The following is a 20,974-nucleotide window of genomic DNA, read 5'->3' on the forward strand; positions in this document are numbered from 1 at the left end:
AAGTCCTGGTGACATTACGTTTGTGTCGTAAAAAATATTATATTGTGATATTATATACTGTTACATTACATTTTGGTCATATCGCCCACACCTACCCAAACATCTAATACTGTTGCATCCTGTCTCACAGTCAGAAGCTGTTACTTCTTGGGCTCATATAACACAATAAGATTAACCAAACCTTACTGCCTTGTTTTGAATTTATATTGAGAGAAATAAAAAGCATGAATGCAGAAGAACAGCAGCACAGCTAAAAGTGCCTTTACAAAACAAGAATCATGATAAAAGTCATACCATAAATACCTTTATATTAAGGTTTGTACAAGATCTGCTGTTGTAAGAATAGTTTTTTGCACGATATGTGGTCGGAATACTGTTCGCGTGAACAGCAGAGCAAAAGGCATTTACACTTAACTTGGATGTTTACATGGATTTATTCAGTTAATCAGCCCAAAGTAGCTGCGATAGTTGCAAGTACCCCCCCCTAGGGTGCGGGGTAAATACTGCTCATGACATGCGGGACAAAGCACACTGATATATTGCTGCACTGATTTAAAAATGTACATTTTACAATTTACAAAAACTGATGTCATAAGAGCCCATTACAGAATCAGCCTGAAAATGGCCATTACATTACACAGAAAAGCCCACGTTAGCATTAGAGCATTTTAATTTTGAAATATCCACTTGTCTTGGTGTTAAATGAAGGCATTCCATGACGAAACATAATTTGTTTTTACTGTGCAGAGCGAAGAAAGTGTTTCACTTTGAAGAGCTTGATGCTAAAGGCAGTGATAGACTTGGCTTGAGTGACTGTCTGTGACAGCGTGCGTAGCTGTCATAAAAGTCCCATTCAATAATCTCTCAATAAATTACGCATTAATTAAAATGAAACCAGTAATGTAACGACAGGAATGCCGCACATTGTTATTAAGTAAAAATAATTTCATTAGAAATTTACTTGAGTAAAAAGTACCCGCTTTTAAACCTACTCTAAAAGTAATTTCCCCCCCAAAAAAGTTACTCAAGTAAATGTAACTTGAGTAAATGTAGTGCATTACTACCCACCTCTGTGCAATACATATTGTCACCAGGACTTACACTCTAAAATGGGCTTTTTCATCTTTTACAAAGTAACAGGACATGATTCTTGGTTATATATGAGAACAATTAAGACAAACCTTTGATTATTTCTGCTGATCTCAGACACTGTTTGTTTGAAGTGGCGCTTGAAAACCGTCATCTAGTGGTAGGTGCTTTTATTACACAAAATTACATGTTGATTGTACAAGGCAAAACCAACAGAAAGGTCTCAAACATAAAACAAACAAAAAGACTTCAAGTGCCACTTGATCCACAAATGCACATTTGATACTTGAGACCGTTTTGTGTTTAATTTGGAACGTCTTCATTTGATTAAATTGCGTTACATTTATCCAAAAGGGAACATTTGTATTTCAACAAGTCGAAAGGCATTTGTGTGTGAATAGTAAGATGCATGTATGACATTTATCGGATTAATGGATAAGTGTTTACGCATTTGTGAATAATTTCGATACTATATTTATCCCACAGTTTACCTCAAAAGAGATATTTTAAGTTTTCGCATGCAACCATGTGTCAGTTTATCACAATGGAAGTTCAATCCAAACTGTCGAGAACAGTAGGGTGGGATAGATCATACAAAATAAATTTAAAAAAGAAAACGGACATCCAAAAATAGTTGTGGTGAGAATGTCAAGAAATGCAGTAATAACTGGAAACAACTTTCAAAGACAAACAAAGGATTTACTTATAACAGACAAATAGGAAATTAGGAACAGTTGAGAACACTAGATCTGGATGTGGCACAGTTCAGTTATCGAATCGTGAGGAGGACTCCCTCTGGTGGTGTGAAGGGTGAATTACAGGTACATTTGTACACACTTGACCACTAATGGTTGTGGAGCAATAAAGGTTGTTATAAACCAATCAAGCTGTAAGCTGAAGCATTTTGCGATGCCATCAAAGCAGGAATCAATATTATTACTAGAGTTGAGATCCACTATTGAAATCCCTGCTCTTTGGACAATGCAGGTTTTGATGAACCACTACAGCACTCGATGTGGTGAATCTCTTCTCACATGAAAGGCAGGGGTACGGCTTCTCTCCGGTGTGAACTCTCTCATGCGTTTTCAGTGTTCCTAAATGAGCAAATCTCTTACCACAAAGTGTACACTTGTAAGGCTTCTCACCAGTATGTGTTTTCTGGTGCTCTTTTAAACTTCTGAGCCACGAATAACTTTTGCCACACAAAGAACACACGTGGGGCCTCTCATTTGAATGAATTTTCAGGTGTTTTTTGAGATACGTTGCATCAGCGAAACTCTTGCCACACTCAGAACACGTGTGTATTTGTTCTACCGAATGAGTTTTCATATGACTTGATAGGTTTCCTTGATGTGTGAAGCTCTTCCCACACTGATGGCACGTGTAAGGTCTCTCTCCGGTGTGAGTTCTCGTGTGAATCTTCAGATGATCTTTTTGTGTGAAGCTCTTGCCACACTCAGAACACTGGTGTAATTTTTCTCCCGAATGTGTTTTCATGTGACTCTTAAGGTTTCCTTGATGTGTGAAACTCTTCCCGCACTGATGGCATGTGAACGGCTTCTCTCCAGTGTGAATTCGAATGTGAATCTTCAGATGATCTTTTTGTGTGAAACTCTTGCCACAGTGAGGACACATGAAAGGCTTTTCTCCAGTGTGACTTATGAGGTGCCTCTGAAGATTTCCTTTTTGCGTGAACGTTTTTCCACACTCAGTGCAGGAGAAAATATCTTTGTTCCCTCTTCTTTGAGTTGAGAAAAAAAAAGATTTCTCTCCAGTTGAGGAATTATGAGGTTCCTCCTCCACTTCATTCAGTTCTTGACTCTCCTCTTTCACTTCCACCAGCTCTAAAAGTAACATCAAAAAAATAGCAACAAGTCAATTCAAGAGCAACAAACATGAAACAAAATGTAAACCCAAATTTAAACCCCAACGTGATTACATGTTTAAGTTTAACAGGCTTCCTATCAATCGATACAGCACCCACCGAACGAACACATTTTTCTGTTAATGATAGCACAGCAATAATGATATATAGTGGTGAGTAAAAGTATGTGAACTCTTTTTATACATTTATCTTATAATCTGGTTTGATCATCTGTTACAATAACAAATACAATCTGTCTTAACTAATAACACACAAATGATTGTACTGTTCTTGTACATAATGAGTACATCAATGAAACATTCTCAGTTTAAGTTGGAAAATGTATGTGAACCCTTTGGCTAATAACATCAGCAAAAGCCAATTAGAGTCAGGAGCTGGCAAACCTGGCATCCAATTAAAGGGAAAGTTCACCCAAAAATTCTCTCATCATTTACTCACCCTCATGATATCCCAGTTGTGTATGAATTTTTTTCTTCACCAGAACACATTTGAAGAAAATTTGAAAGATATCTTAGCTCAGTAGGTCCTTAAAATGTAAGTGAATAGAGATTTAACTTTTTGAAGCTCCAAAAACCACAGACACCATAACACACCATCGATACAACTCCAGCAGTTCTTCTAAAGCGACACGATCAGTTTTGGTGAGAAAAATACCAATTTAAGTACTTTTTTTTACTCTAAATCATGGTTTGGATCAGCAGCGCTCGTGACGTAATTGTGTTGGCACATGAGACACGCTAGAACTGACGCATGTGCGGCACTCCCGGAAGAGCAGCGCTATTTACCTCTAAGTAGGAGAAACGCTGTACAGGAGCTTTGTTGGTTTTGGTTTTGATTTGTATTTGTTTGTTTACTCACAATGGCGTTTGTGCGATTATCCTGGATGTCTCAACCGAGAGGAGAACGTGAGATTAAGTCCGTAACATGGCAACGTGAATAAGTCATACGAGTGATCTCCACTTTCTCGTGAAGCTTACCAGAAGCGTTGGATTATAGTTAAAAAGTACTTAAATATTGATCTTTTATCACACCAAAAGTGATCGAATCACTTTAGAGGAGATAACCGCTGGAGTTATATCGATGACATTTATCCTGTCCGTGATTTTTGGAGTGTTATGGGAATGTATCCTCATTCCACATATGTCTAAAAATTGACAGTTTATTCTTCTGTCTTACTTGCTTTTAATGCTGTCCTCTGTTGAACTAATGTTCTGTGTGTGTGTTGAAGAAGATGCTGAGATAACAGGGCAAGGTTAAAAACTTAAAACTCTGACATGAAAGCAGGAATAGCTGTATGGTGGAGTTAGAGAATGTAGGGTCTGCACTCCTCTGATACTGATAGAAGGTTCTGGGTTCACTCACCAAGAGGAAGTTTTAGCATTCCAAATGGTGACTGTGAAACATTTCTTGCAAGAAATTAAACTTCTAAACCTCTGCTTTTGAGTCTTTTATTTCAGAATGTCCACTACAGGAGCTTCAAAAGAGAAATCACCATCAAACTGCATTTTAAGGACCTATGTGATATATTTCTATTTTCTTCAAATGTGTTCTGCTGAAGAAAGTAATACACATCTGGAATGGTTCCAAATCACGATGATGTTTTTATTTTGGCATGCGGTGCCCTTTATATGGCATACTTAATATTCTTCCCAAACAATTCATCCATTTTTTTGTGAGCACAAAATCCTAGATATTTTTAATATCTATGATTTTTTGAGCCCATGACCATGTTTTAATTAGGTGTCTTGTAAGTGGGTTTGTTATTGTTTGAGAATTTTTTTGGGGGTTCAGTTTATAAATCATATCTCTGGTTGGGACGTATCCAAAGGGATGGGCTTCAATCTGCACCCATGAGGGGGTAGTGTTGAAGATATATATCTCATTTGTGCCACCCAGTAGTATAATGTGAAATGTGGCAGACGAAAGCCAGTAGTCCCATGTCAACATCAAAAAGCGAATTCTTGGTACTTTGTTTCCAAATGAATTCCCGGACCTTTTTATTTTGTGTTTTAAAAAAAACACTTGTTAGCAAATTTGGCAAACACTGAAATAAGAGCACATTTCTGGGAAGCACATTTATTTTGATGCAGTTAATTCTACAGAGTAAAATTAATAGGAGATCCAACCATCTGTATAGGTCTCTGTCAATGTTTTCCATTAAAGGGAAATAATTGAGTTTAATCAAATTTTTCAAATCTTCATCAACCATCCATCCATCTTCAACAGCTTATTCGAAGTAGGGTTGCGGGGGCAGCAGCTCCAGCAGTGGCCCCCAAACTTCCCTATCCCAAGCCAAATTAACCAGCTCTGACTGGGGGACCCTGAGGCGTTCCCAGGCCAGTGTGGAGATATAATCTCTCCACCTAGTCCTGGGTCTTCCCTGAGGCCTCCTCCCAGCTGGACATGCCTGGAACAGCTCCCTAGGGAGGCGCCCAGGGGGCTTCCTTACCAGATGCCCAAACTACCTCAACTGACTCCTTTCGACGCAAAGGAGCAGCGATTCTACTCAGAGCTCCTCACGGATGACTGAGCTCCTCACCCTATCTCTAAGGGAGAAGCCCGCCACCCTTCTGAGGAAGCCCATTTCGGCCGCTTGTACTCGTGACCTAGTTCTTTTGGTCATGACCCAGCCTTCATGACCATAGGTGAGGGTAAGAAAGAAAATTGACCGGTAGATCGAGAGCTTTGCCTTCCGGCTCAGCTCTCTTTTCATGACAACGGTGCGATAGAGCGAGTGCAATACCGCCCCCACTACCCCAATTCTCCAGCAAACCTCCCACTCCATTGTCCCCTCACTCGTGAACAAGACCCTGAGGTACTTGAACTCCTTCACTTGGGGCAATACCTCCTTCCCTACCCGGAGTACACACTCCATCGGTTTCCTGCTGAGAACCATGGCCTCAGATTTAGAGGTGCTAATCCTCATCCCAGCTGCTTCATGCGATCCAGTGAGTGCTGAAGGTCACAGACTGATGATGACATGAAGACTACATCATCTGCAAAAAGCAGCGATGAGATCCCCAGCCCACCGAACCGCACACCTTCCTCACCCTGACTACGCCTCGATATCCTGTCCATGAATATCACAAACAGGATTGGTGACAAAGCGCAGCCCTGGCGGAGACCAACCCCCATATGGAACGAACTCGACTTCGTGCCGAGGACGCGGACACAGCTCTCGCTTTGGGCGTACAGGGATTGGATCGCCCTAATAAAGTAAGAGAGTTTTCAAAGCACTAAAAGAACTTATAATGTAAAAAACCTTTATACTGCTTCATTAGATTACAAATAGTAAAATGAGTCTTACAAAATAATTTACATGCCTTTAGCTCTGGGGCTAACATCAAGCATGTTTAACGGGTGAGAAGATAAATGTGTATGTCAACGAAAGTTCATGCATCCGTGACGACCGAGCAGCCTTTTTTGACCCACCACCCCGTACTCCCGCAGCACCTCCCACAGTCTCTCCCGGGGGACCCAGTCATACGCCTTCTCCAAATCCACAAAACACATGTAGACCGGATGGTCATACTCCCAGGCCCACTCCAGGATCCTTTGCATAGAGTAAAGATCTGGTCCGTCGTTCCACGGCCAGGACGGAACCCGCATTGTTCCTCTTCAATCCGGGGTTCGATAATCGGCCCTCCTCTCCAGCACCTTGGAGTAAACTTTACCAGGGAGGCTGAGAAGTGTGATACCCCTGTAGTTGGCACACACTCTCTGATCCCCCTTTTTGAAGAGGGGAACCACCACCCCTCGGTTAAATTGACCGTGTTTTCCAGACCCGTTAGTGTGTCTTCGGCCGTGCTAATGAGGGCCTCCGTCTCGGTAACTATCGCCACCAGATCGTCTATTGATTTAAGTCAGAAATTGTACTTTTAATTTCGGTTAGCTTACAGTTAAATTGGGTAGCAAGTCTGTCGTTTTCCCTCTTGTATCTCCTTCAGTATACAGGCCACACTCAAGGTTAGGTGTGCTTGTGCCGTGTCCCCCGCCGCCATCTTGGGACTCAGTCAGTGCATATTGACATATATTCCCTGTCTAAAGGTGGAGATACCCTCGCATCATTGTGTTTCTTCTTCGACCTGGTATGCATATAAGTGGTTCTTGACTAGCGAATCGATGTGAAATGAATAAGTTCCGCGAAGCACGTCCGTCTCTTATGGCTGTATCATGTGACTCCGAAATTGGAATTAATGACAAACTGCACCCCTTAAGTGTTGCTTCAATGACATGGTGTGTAAAGACACTGTAGATGTTTTTTTCTCATACGGAAGAACCGGATTCGATTCCCCCTTTTGCCCCAGATTTCCCATCATGTTTCCTGTCTCCACTCTTAACATTATATGAATGATATCTTTGTTTCTATGTGGGGACTTGGACTGAAAAAGTTTGAGAATTATTTTATAATGTAAAAAAGGAAAAGGATGTATTTGTGCCGTTGCATCAAGGGAATATATGTTTTGATGTTTTTACTATACAATGTCCCAATAACATTCATGCACTTATTTGCATTTCATATATTAGGACTGTCAATCAATTACAATTTTGTTTCAAATATTAATTACATGATATAACAATACATTTAATTATCACAGTTATGCTAATAAATTAGTATTAGCTAAGAAAGCCCCACAAATAACAAATCAATATATAGCAATTCATTATAAACTGCTATATTCCAATAATTATAAATTTAATATAGATTTAAAAAATTATTCAGATAATTAAAAAGCATTATTGTGGCAGACAAGCTAAAAAATGCAAAAAAATGGCTTAAGAAGGCAAAATTTTGTTGAAAAGCTTTATTGAACATAATGATATCAACTGCCTACAGTCCACAAAAATCCAATTCACAACTGAATTCATCAATCTGTCTGAGATAGATTAAATATAAGGGTTTTTCTAAAGACGTGTCAACAATGTACAAGTGTCAGACGTTGTATGAGACAATGTACATGTGTCTCATTTTGGTTGTGTCGCTTCCAAGAGTGGAAAGAGTACTGAAACATAAGTAAAATTACTGTTACTTCTTAAAAATTGTACTTTGAGTAGAGTAAAAGTACCAGTCCTAAAAACTACAAGAGTAAAAGAGTAGCTCATTTAAAAGTACTCCTGAGTAGTGAGTTACGCCCCTTAATAATAAAAACTCTATGCTGCAATTTGAAAATGTTGCACACATACCGTAATTTACATTCCCTTTTATGGCTGTTTGCCAGAAAGTATAAAAAATATAGGTACACACCGGGCTTTAAAGGATTAATTCACACAAAAATTACAATTCTCACATCATTTAGTCACCCTTATGCCATCCCAGATGTGCATGACTTTCTTTCATCAACAGAACACAAATTAAGATAGTTTGATGAATATTTCAGCTCTTTTGGTCCATACAATGCAAGTGAATGGGTGCCAAAATTTTAAGCTCCAAAAATCACACAAATCAGCATAAAAGTAGCCTAATCCACAACTTCAGTGGTTAAATCCATGTCTTCTGAAGAGATATGATAGGTTGGGTGAGAAACAGATCAAATATTTAAATTAACACACTCTCATCAGGGGTCAGTATTATTAAAAAATGAACAATATTATTAAAAAATATTATTATTAAAAATGTCACTGTTTTATTCTATTACATTAAATTTTAAAGCTACTGAAGTTATTCAGCCAAAAGTAGTGAGTGGTTTTCTCGTTTCCTTATTATTGTCATTTGATTAATAGACTTTATAAGACATAGCCGACTAGACAGTGCTTAATTCGGTAACATGTACACTTCAAGTCCAACATTTTGATGCAAATACACTTTTAAACACGGTTTAAATTCACTTCAGACATAAAGACAGCGTTTACATTAAATCCTCATCAAGACCAGCATTGGCGGAATTATAAAGTGTTTTTGATCATTTAGTTGCCTTAGCGCACAAACATTAGCCATCTGTCAATCAAACAGCATGCAGCTACAGACATCAGGAATTAAAAAGTCAATCTTTTATATTTCATCTTGATCAACCAACCAGTGTTGCTCTTGCTATCATGATCAATCTAATGAACACCCCTGTTCTACATGTTAACAAAGGCTCAAAAGTTTATCATTGGTATCGTTGATAAGGAAATTGATATTATTTTTCAGATAAACATCAAGATTGTTTTATCGCCCAGCACTATTGATAATATTACATTCATCTCTCACAGTAGCCCAATAATCTCAGTGATAGAGAGTTCATTTACAGGCTACATTATAGACACAAACTAGTAAGAAGAAATATTAAATGCATCTCGATACGTTTCTTCAAATTAGAGGCAGGATTAATGCTGATATCTGGCTTGAGCAAGTTAAACTCACATGACACAAACTAGCAATTGGACTTTTTCCACTGTGAAAAGCCCTTCCAGGTGCAGCCGTGACGTTCAGCTGTAAACTGGCATTCTCCAAATCCATTACAGTTGGCGCCAGATCTACAGCTGACGTTCAAGTTTTTTTATGTGTGATTTGATTTGACAGGAGTCACAAGACTCTCCCTAGCCAATCATGTTGATAGATACAAATTAAATCAGGACAGGGAAGTAGAACACAGATAGTGGGGAAAAAAAGCGCATTTAAAGTACAGTTACAGCACTTAAAATGTACTCAAGTAAAAGTATATGTAATAGCATAGTTCAATGGAAAGGAGGAGGCGAGAACCGGCTTTACAATACAAATCATATTTTAACAACCAAAAAGACACACACACACACACACACACACACACACACACACACACACACACACACACACACACACACACAGTGTCGGACAGCTGTCTGTAACTCTCTCTCTGTCGCACTGCCGTCTCCATTAGGCCCTTATCCCCCTCGGGCTTCATCAGCCTAATTAAGGACCAGGTGTGCGGAAACATGAGCTGGCCCCGCCCTCCACCCCTCATTATACCATTTTTAAACTACTTAAAAAAGTAGAATTCCTGCGAAAAACGACTTAATTACAGAAAGTGAGTATTTGTAATTCGTTACTTTACACCCCTGGTCGCATCATAAACACAGCGTTTTTCATTGTAGTATGAAACTTAAGACATGTCTGCATTTCTTATCGTGAAGAAAATTGTCAATACGCAGCTTTATTAATAAGAGAGAGTTTGTTTTTTTGAGAGTTAAAGATGGATTGAAGTGAACTGAAAGGTGAGAGAGGAAGTCTTCACCCCATTAAACACGCAAATAAATACGTTTTTGATTTGATTTTGTTTTGGCTTGTTTTCCAATATAAATATCTAAAACTCCTTTAAAACAATGTACATTTACTTTAGCAGCTATACTGCAGAAGAAAACATTGTTGTCTTAGAATGTTGAATATCATATTAAAAACACAAATATTTAATACAATCTTAAAAATAAAGATGCATTGACCGGAGAAGCAGCATATACGATATTTACACTTGCTTTTAGAGAACAGATCTTGGATAGAAGTATACTTTGTCTTTACTGCACTTGCAGAAGTATAACCATGTGAAGAAATACACGTATACAAAATACACTTGCTGTATATTTAAGATTCATTCTCCTAAATCATGTCAAAATATTTTATATGTTGCTTCTCAAGTAAAAGTATCTTATTTTAAGGATTAGACCATTTTAAATGGAAAACAAGACAAAAACACTTGATAATAATAATAATAATAGGATTTTTGCAGTGAAATTTCTTTACTGAATTAAATTTAATAAAACGTATTTTCCACTTTAATTCAGTGAATGTCATTTAGGGGTATTTTTTTAAAGATTATTTTGTACTCTTTATTGTTAGTAAGCACGTTTAATACAACCTTTTGAGGCAGGACACAATTGGTTAAAAGCTAATGATTAATAATTGCAATAATCGCCGAATAGTCGAATAATTGTTCTAATAATCATTAAATTGTAATCGATTAAAATAATCGTTAGTTGCAGCCCTACATTCCGAGATGTTATTCTCATCACAATTGTAGAGTGGTTATCTTAGTTACCGTAGACTTTGTCAGTTCTAACCAGTCTGAACATTCTCTGTTGACCTCTCTCATCAACAAGACATTTCCATCCACAAAACACTCACTTGATGTTTTTTGTTTTTGGCACCATTCAGAGTAAATTCTAGAGACTGTTGTGTGTGAAAATCCCAGAAATACTCAAACCAGGCCGTCTGACACCCGCAGGGTTTTTCCTGCAGAGAGAATTATTAGTTGGTCGCTTCCGTCAAATTTCGTGCCACCTCCGGCTGTCTACAAAACAGCCGGAGGTGGCACGACTTTGTGGAAAACACAAACAAACGTTGCACTCGATGGATTGTCATTTGTAACTACAAATCTCGGCAATAATAATGAAATAATTCTTTTGTCGAATAGTCCCTTGATGATATTTAACATAACATGAGATCATAGAAAAACTAAAATGATGACACAAGACGAGAGGAGCGCTGCAGCTCAAGTGTCTGATAGAAACACAGATCACAGCTTGGCGATATATCTTTATTTCATCCTTAATTAAAGTTCATATAATATGGGAGCATGACATGTAAATAAGCACAAACTCCAAAACTGTCATTCTCATGCTGAGAATATCATCATCTCAGAATGCTATTCCAAGATGCGGTTTGGCACTGGTTTGGAGGCATGAGGTAAACCTATACAATAGGTGGCAGGTGGTTTTAATGTTGTGGCTGATCACTGTATATGTGGGTCAATGACGTGACGCCTACATTTTCTGTCCAACTGCATTATTTTCAGTTAAAAAAAGTTTTAAATGCATAAAAAGATACCATATACATGTAGTACCTCTCTATTATATGTACTCACTTTAACTTTTCAAAAACCTTTATTTATTTGTAATTTTTCTGTTATTTAAAGTGTCAAAATATCATGTGGTGCGACCGTCCGGCCATGACTGCGGTTTTGAAAACATCTTTGAAATTACTTTAAATTGATTCAAATTTATTTTATGCCCTATTTGGCATATTTTTCAAAGTGTTTTGTAGTCCTGTACAAAATTTCAAAGCATTTGTATTTATATTTTAATCATAATATACAAACAAACTTTGTCCGATGATGTCCGTTTTATGAAATATCATGTGGCGCGACCATCAAGAAACAACCATTTTGGGACTTTTATGCTGAAATCCATTCAATGACAGGAAGTTGCATGCTGTACCAGTTTGCCAAGGACCCATGGAAGCAGCAAGCAGGTTTGTAATTCTCTCTCAAATTTGAAAAAAAAGTTCATTTTTAACGGCTGGTATGTAGTATATCCACACATTTGGATATCATGTGGTATGACCTCAAAAAAACATTGAATATACATTTTTTTCTACAAATAAATATTTTTATTATAAATTTCATAGTGACTTTTTGTGGTAAGCTAGCTTATTTCATTTAGGTGGCTAATTCTGTGCCTGTAAAATTGAACTGAACTTGAAAATATCATGTGGTGCGACCATTTCAGAGTGTTTTCCATGATAGATATATGTCCTAGATTGGCAGTTTTATTGCTTTTATATTCAATTGATGATTTATATACGTAAAGTACTTTATTTTAGTATTAATTGGAATAGATATTTATGCAGTCATTTGAGTAATTTTTTCTAATATTTAAGACACAATGGTTTATGTTTTATCTTTGTACAATATCATGAGAAAAATACAAAAATATAATTTAGAGAATGTCATTTCACTTTGGTAATTATGCAATTATTATGCATTCATTATTTATTTATGTATTTATATATTTATAACTGTTTTAATCTATTTTACCAGATGCCACTGCCAAGCAAAGTAAAAAGCGCTCGCCATAGGCAGCGTGTTAATTCTGACCCTGCAGCAAGAGCAGAGTACCTTGCTAGGAGAAGAGAAAGGTATGTTAAAAAATTCTAAAAATTAAAACTATAAATAAAGCAACATGAAGTACATATTGCTGTTGTGTTTTTCATTACCTGGAGGAAATACATTTTTTTGTTAACATGATCATCTCCTGTCATCTATTATTAGTCCAAAATAAAATAGACTATACACTGTAGATTAATGGCATGATGCTATATTAAATGACTGTTTCAGCTACCAGAGAAGAAAATGTCAGGGAAAGATTCCATATGTACAGTCAAGTGAGCTGCCAGAGAGAGAGAAAAAGAAACAGAGAGAGAAATGGAGGGCTGCATCCAGTGCTTACAGGGAAAGAAACAAGATGGCAAATGCTGTGTTAGACCTTACACCGCCATCTATGGAGATAGTTCTAGTTGATGTAGATGTAGCACAAGAGCAGCCAGAAAATACAGGTCAAGCTGTGGTAGAACCCATACCTCTGAATGAGGATTTTAATCCACCTGTGTCCTCCACACCAGAGAGAGATCAGAGAAGGAATACATCTTCAGCAGAGAAACGTATCAAAAGACTGCAGAAAGAGAAGTGTAAACTCAATAAGCATGTCTTACATCTGAGGAAACAGCTAGCAGAGATGAGAAAACAAAATGATAAATCCAGAAAGAGTGAGAAAAGGTTAATGGCAAGACAAAGAGTAGGTCTAAGTGAAAAATTCAAGCAAAGGGGTCACAAGAAACTGTCAGCAAAGAGAAAGCAAGCCGTTATTGATTTTCTGTCCAGAGATGAAAACAGTCGTCTTTTAGCTGGGAAAAAAGACACCATCACCAAAAATAAACAAAAAATGCAAAGAAGAGTTCTAACAAAGCCACTCACTGAGCTCCATGAACAGTATCAAACAGAGGTGGAACAGCATCTCTCCATGTCTTACAGACAATTTGCCAGAAGACGGCCTTTTTATATCACAGAGCCGAAGACCAGGGATAGAGATACATGTGCATGTGTGGTACATGAGAATGTCCGGCTATTGGTAAACAAACTCGACAAGATTGAAAACATCCAGCATCTCAGAGTTAGTGAGTATGATTGTGTGTGACCCTAAAAACAAAGCATGCATGGATCGTGCATGTCCGAAATGCTGCTTTGACGAAGTTGAATTTCCTGAGACAGACCGTACTGAGGTTTCTTGGGAACAATGGGAGCGGGTAACTTCAACCAATGGAGAGAAAACCTTTGCAAATGTTTTAAAACAAACATACACAGGGACAATCCAAGACTTAAAAGAGCTGTTCAACAAAAAGCTAGAAGCTTTAGCCATACATCAATTCAACTGGATCCACCAAACAGAACAGTTTTGTGACCTAAAACAAAATCTAACTGAATCTGAAGCTGTTCTTCACATTGATTTTTCGGAAAACTATGCCTGCAAGGTGAGTACAGAAATACAAGCTTATCATTTTGGAGGCAGCCGAAAGCAGGTCACAATACACACTTCTGTCCTCTACACAGTCCATGGCACCAAATCGTATACAACACTGTCAGACAGCCTCCGCCATGATGAGCGGGCAGTGTGGGCACACCTGGAGCCCATACTGAAAGAGCTTCGGGAAACCTGCCCACAGATTACAGTTCTACATATAATTAGCGATGGACCCGTTACACAGTACAGGAACAAAGCAAACTTTTACCTCCTTAGTACTGTGCCTTTCCTTTCTGGGTTCAAGCATGTTACATGGAATTATTCAGAAAAGTCCCATGGAAAGGGTGCCCCGGATGGCATTGGCGGTGCCGTAAAGAGGGATGCAGATCTCTACGTTCAACGAGGAGGCGAGCTGCAGACTCCACTGGACTTGTATGAGATGCTGGCCAAAAAATCAGGGTCAACTATTACTCACCATTGGATAAGCGAAGAGAGCATTCAAAAGTATGATGAGCTGATTCCAGGCAAATTGATGACTGTGAGGGGCACCTTAAAGATACACCAGGTTTTGTCTTCACAAGCTGCACAAATTAGTCATAGAGAGGTGTCATGCTTCTGCAAGCATGCAGAAATGAAGACATGCCTATGTTAACAGCCAGTGAAAGTAGACCTGAGGGACACCATGTGCCACACTGAGGATCCCTCAGGCGCACCTGAGCCTCCAAGGGAACAAGCTAGTCTTCAAGACTTGAGTGGCAAGTTTGTGATCGTAACCTATGATGATCTTCCATATGTAGGCCAGGTCCTTGAGGTTGTGCGAGAGGAAGTCCAGGTTAGCTCCATGCGGCAGGTGGGTGAAAAGAACTTATTCATGTGGCCACAAACTCCAGATGTCATTTTCTACTGTAAGAAAGATGTTCATGCTGTCATCTCAGAACCTGAGCCAGCAACCTCACGCTACTCTAAGTTAAGCAGCCAAGATTGGGTAAAGTTCAGAAATAACTGGGGTTAATAAATGCTTGCAGTTTACACCATGTACCTCACTTTCACGTGGACATTCCAAATACCCATCAGCAACATGATGATTGTCAAGTTAAATGAAATGTTTGTTCAAAACAAAGCCATGAATGTGTGCTGCGCTTATAAATGTTTGTGATGAGAGTTTTAGAAGAAAAAAATGTTTATGAAATGTTTGTGTTCATGAAAATTCAGTGAAATTGTAATAAAATCTGGTTTAAATTATTTTTTGTATAGAATTTATCATTTATTGATCTCTTTAAATATATTTGTAACTATATGAGGTCTTTGTGTCATTTGGAGCGACCAGTCATCATGTGGTGCGACCAAACCTAGCAATTACTGTATTAAATTCAAAATAAAATATTTAATTTATGTGACTGAAATATTAATCACTGATACAGTATGCTTAAGGGAATGCTATTTTTAAATTTTTTTATCAGTTTTATGTGAGTTACAGGAAAAAATAAGGCTTTATTTACATTTAAGAAGGTGACTGTGACATTGTAGAACAAAAATATGAGATAATTATTTATAAAATCTCACAGTAAATGCAAATAATTTATTTCTAAACACTTTATATTACTGAGAACTTGTTAAAAATGTTAAGCATGTTAAGGTAAATTAATGAATTTTAAGATAAATCACGGTTGCACCACATGACATTTTTCTAGGCCACGGCCAATTCATCTAGATGAAAAAACACTAAAATCACTTAATTAAATTTTTTTATATGCATTTATGTGTACACAACATTCTTAATGTTTGAACAATTGCAATAGATATCCTTATTTTTTGTATTTTAAAATTGGCCTGTTGAAAATCCTTATAAGTCATTGACCCATATATATCATGCATTATGGTGTAGATAAAAATGTTGTACTTTAATGATTGAAGTACAAAAGAAGTTCAAAGTAGTACATTAATTAATTAAATATGTTGCAAAAATGTAATTAAAATAAATCTACAGTGCGAGTCTTTATCTTTAGTTGCAACAATGTATCATGTTTTCCACCATGAACAAGCCGCTAGAATATTACTGCATTCAAGGACTGTCGGAATTTTCCTACTTCCCTCTTCTGAAGTGGCAATTTCGAGTACGTTGTGTTCACAAATATCTCGGATCATTCACTTCAACAAGTGCACAAAGAACAAATGAATGGCCACTCTTTGCGATTAACTGAATCATTGTAGTCATCCGTTTATTTATTAAAGTTGCTTTTCCACACCATTCAAAATAATAGACGGCAGTCACGGAATTAGCTCACAAAACATAAAACATATCATTTCTGTGCACAAAGATGTTTTAAATTCAAAATAAATACACAATACAAGGAGAAAAACTTCAAAGTGCTTTTTTGGAACACAAAAATATAAACCAATTATATTTAATTATTGTTTAGCTTACTTTTCTTACTGGCACAATTCCCTGTATTAAATCAAATTAATTACCAAACGAATAAAGCATTAAATAAAATAAAAAATATTACCAAACAAAATCATTTCATATATAATTTAATTATAATTTAGATTTTAAATCTAACCCTCTTTACCTCAGATCACACTTGCTGGGCTTCTTCAGAAAATGTAAATTGCATTATGACGCTAAAATTAATTTGAGATGATAATCAAGTTCAGTTGGTGGTTAAAAGTTGCTGGAGAAATATGCGGTACATAATGCAGTTATGATGCTTTTGATTAGAAGATTGAATATTGAATATCAGGAATGTATCATATATATAAACCCTGATATAACACCGCATCAATGTTTCTTTAATAGTTGTGCACACATTATATACACATCGATGGATGCTCCTTATGCTTATACTGAAAGTTACCCCCACTACTTGCTGCAGGTTGCCAGCTTAAACAGGGCCGTGATGATCCGCTTTCGGGTCAGAACACCCTGTGATGGGCACAACATCAGGAGCAATATTACAGTCCTATCTCTGCAAACCTGTTCTGTGTGAACGGAATCATACTGGTCAACTAGTTGTCATTCATGTCATAATGGCATATCATTTTAGTGCTCAATAAATAGCTCATTTGATTAATTTCTGCAAATAAATCAGGAATACCACTATAGGTGTGATGTGATTATACGGTTTCATTCTTAATCACGATTAAAAATGTCAAGTTTAATTTAATTTAGAACTCTTCTAACACACGTGTGTCACGAAATGTTCTTAAGAGTGTTTCATCCAGAAAGTGTCGCATTCAAATTAACATCTGCTAAACATCTAAAAAAGATCAGATTTACACACTCTTATTGAGAGAAATGTGAAGCTTTTAATTCATAATAGCATGTACATTCATTATTCTGTTAAAACTCCTGTATTGTTTGAGCAATAATGCTATTTTTGTGGTGGTTTTAGGGTTTATGGTGTCATGTCATCGTCATGGCAACGACATTGTAAAAATGTCTATAACTTTCCACAGATGCAGTTAGTAAGTGATTTTATCACAGTAAAATCATGTTAACACACATATTGTTTATGTCTTGTGTCTACACTTTTAAAAGAGTACTTCGATGTTTACGGATTGACCTCATTGACTTCCACTGTAAGTGTCTCACTGGAACCAGAGCTTCAATTTAGCAGAGACGGGTCACTTCTTTTAAAATGTATGAGAAAAATTGGACCGCCCAGCGGTCAACGGATGTAGAAGAGGAAGTCCTGCCTTAAACGTAAAAGACCCAATCAACTTTTAGATACAGACATCGCCTGTCAATCAACTCGACAACGCGCACTAGGCTGTGCTTGTTTGGAAGGATGCATGCTAAGTAGGACACTCCTTTGAAGGCTGCAGTATACCAGGTGTCCTCCTTTAAAGTCCCCGTGAACCGGAAGTTGCAAACGACTTTTCTCCATTGTTGTGACGTATTTCCGAGAGAAACGGAATACTAAATGAGGCAAAATAATGGGCGTGGCTTTTTTTTCCAACTAGCACCTGACTGGATCTAAAAAAGTAGGTGTTTCATTCAGAAATGGAGGCAGATCTTAACGCAAGTTTACAATCGGTTGTTGAGGATTACTCGCCGCCTGAAACACCACCAGCAGTCCCCTTCCTGCAGCAGGAGGAAGATGAAGAAGAACAAGAACACACAGAGGATCATTTCGTCACGGGGGGAATCAGACCTTACATGTTTGAGCCGTTACATGTTAGACCTTACATGTTGAGCGGAGGGTTCGAATGGTAAAAAGTGTTCCGTGAGTGTCACAACCAAAAATGCACCTCCTCGCCATCTCTCCTTTCACACGCTGTCAATGCTCGCAAACACACAGGCAGCCTGTCTACTGTCAGTGGGAGGGGCGTGGTTACGGATGTTAAGGAGACACCTAAACCGTCAAACCTACGTCATCAGGCAAGGTCCTCCAATGCAGAGGGGCGGGGAATTTTCAGATTTTGATTAAAGATTAGGAAGCCAAAAAATTTTTTTGTGTGGATTGACTTGCATGGATGAATTATTCACCACAAAACGATCAATTTAGGCAAACAAAGTAAGTATGCTCAATTTTGAATTCATGGGGGCTTTAAACGAGACTGCTTCGCAGGACGAAAGAAACAGAACGAAACATGGTTGCTATGACAGTAGGCCACTCTTTAACAAGCGTGAATTCCCTTTGGAGGGGAATGCATGTGGTACATTTTAGAAGAGTCATAATGACGCAGAGAGAAAATATATATTTTACAGGTGTACTTTTAGTCTAATGCTTTATTTTAATTATATAATAATATAAATTATACATATGATACCCATCTACTGAGGTACTTCAACTTGGGAATAAACATTCCTTGCGTTTGAACATCATATTTACGGCCAAATTTGCCTTTTTTTTTTTTTTTTTTACTTTTCCGTTGAAGCAAATAGTTATGGGCTGTGAGTGCCCACAAAGGATACACCTCATGCATCCTCCGTGAAAGGTCGCATTCGAAGTGTCATACTCGCTTTTCTAATACGATGACGTATGCGGCCGACAAATAGGTCCTCCAGAGGACGCAGTCTTCTAAACGAAACACAGCAAATAAAAGCTGGGAAAACTGTGTTTTTTGCGTAATCTGAGGTAAAGAAGCACCACTTGCGCTAACAGTATTATCGGATTTTATTGTTGATATGAAAACTTGACCAACCGTTTTTGAGATGTTGGTCTTTCTCCATTCAAGTACATAGGAGCTGCACTTTCATGACTGGAAATAGCTGCCCGGGGGTTTTTCAAAAGATGGCCACAGAGTGACCTGACTTGCCTTAAGCGACTTTGTTGCAACCCAGATTTTTGCTTTTTATATATGAAGAAAGGGAGGGAGGGTCAAGATTAATTTGGTGGTAATCAATATTGCTGCAATCAATGCCTCAGATGCTGTCGACTGAACTGAATTTGTATTGAATGACTTTATGAATGAAGAATGCACACCAACCTCTTTGTTCTTCAGTATCTTCACTTTTCACTCCGAATGTTTCTGGATCGACCATGTCCACAATCTCCACTTTAATAATCTCCATCTTTACAATAAGTTTATGACGCAAATGTATATTTTAACAACTGGCGTTATTATCCCTGCTTGTTTGATACGGCTCTTCGTCACGTTAATTATTGCTCGCACGCTTCTATTTTGTCAAAGTTATATGAGAGTGAAGTTCGTCAGCATTAATACAATCACGACATCACATTCCTTTGTCGCCTTGCCAAAATGACCAAAACCCGTCGTGAAGTAGATCCCTTCCCTTTGCTTTCTCGTCGTCTTTTTTCTTCTTTTGTGTTTTTAGCGGTTGGCAAACCAGCTTTCGGTGCTTTACCGCCACCAACTGAACTACAGTTTGTACATTGATAGTTTTTTTTTCTTTTAAACATTTGAAATAATATATTACTATAAAAATAAATTACTTTTTTTTTTTTTATCACTTTCTCAAATGTTCTGTTAGGTTTCTTGTAGGAGACGATGTTAAATTGTGTTACTATGATTTATTCCTTTACAGGAAACTACTGATCATTAAAAAAGTGGATATTTGTGGAAATAGCAGCATTAAATGCTCACAACTGTAGTGTCATGACCATAAACATAAATCTAGTAATGGCAAAATGTTTTGTAAAACCGTCAACTCTGATCATGGGCGTCTGCCTGATTTAATCTGAGGGTACGCCCCAAATATTTGCCTTGAGGTCTGCACAGGCCTTAAAATGAACAGATTTTAAGCCCAAACCTGACCCGAAATCGCTTTACTCTCCGATTTCTTCTCCTAGTATAGCTACATTCATAACAGTACTGAAACAGTAAACAGACACAGTTTTAACAAAAGCCAGTAGCCCCTCAGTACACTAGATCAAAAGGGGAAAATAGCACTGCCTTACCATTTATTTCCTGAAACATCACCTGGTTTTGCATATGAAACACTGCAAAAGTCCCCTCTATAAAGCCTGAACTTGTTTAGAGTGTTGAGTCTTTGTGACAACTGCACTGAAAATTTAGTTTTTTTACTTGACATGGTGTTTAAAATGTGCCGGTCCTGTGTGAGACACTGTGCAAATGTCAAAGATATTCATCCAGCAAGTGTTTAAACAATGGGAAAACACATTCTGTGTGACTTCCCCTAACTTCATGTTCATGATTGGTGAAATATTATAAGATTAAATATTCCTCAGGTCAGTCAGTGCACTCATGGTTCGCACAGTGCCTACGGCCGTACAGCTGAAGGCACCATTGACTTTGATAAAGGCATATAGTAGCTACTGTGTAACC

At 37.7% G+C, this 20,974-nt stretch overlaps 2 protein-coding genes across 2 annotated transcripts in view; one reads left to right on the top strand and one right to left on the bottom strand.

Moving 5' to 3' along the window:
- The window catches only part of LOC127644837 (gastrula zinc finger protein XlCGF26.1-like), a 178,588-nt gene that overhangs the window by 60,149 nt on the left and 97,465 nt on the right, over nt 1-20,974 (top strand). The gene's annotated exons all lie outside the window — the stretch shown is intronic.
- On the bottom strand, nt 1,232-19,955 carry LOC127644855 (gastrula zinc finger protein XlCGF8.2DB-like). The gene is made up of 2 exons (XM_052128260.1): nt 19,655-19,955; nt 1,232-2,933 (listed from the first exon to the last, which is right to left on the bottom strand). The coding sequence occupies exons 1-2, from the start codon at nt 19,737-19,739 to the stop codon at nt 2,029-2,031; spliced, it is 990 nt and encodes a 329-aa protein (XP_051984220.1). The 5' UTR covers nt 19,740-19,955; the 3' UTR covers nt 1,232-2,028.

Source organism: Xyrauchen texanus, chromosome 6 (assembly GCF_025860055.1).
Source record: "Xyrauchen texanus isolate HMW12.3.18 chromosome 6, RBS_HiC_50CHRs, whole genome shotgun sequence".
NCBI classification, from domain to species: Eukaryota; Metazoa; Chordata; class Actinopteri; order Cypriniformes; family Catostomidae; genus Xyrauchen; species Xyrauchen texanus.

Excerpts from the sequence above, each read along its gene's own strand:
- LOC127644855 (XM_052128260.1), bottom strand. The coding sequence starts at position 19,739 with ATGGAGATTATTAAAGTGGAGATTGTGGACATGGTCGATCCAGAAACA. Across the intron at positions 2,934-19,654 it reads AGATACTGAAGAACAAAGAG|AGCTGGTGGAAGTGAAAGAG; the intron begins GTTGGTGTGCAT and ends TGTTACTTTTAG.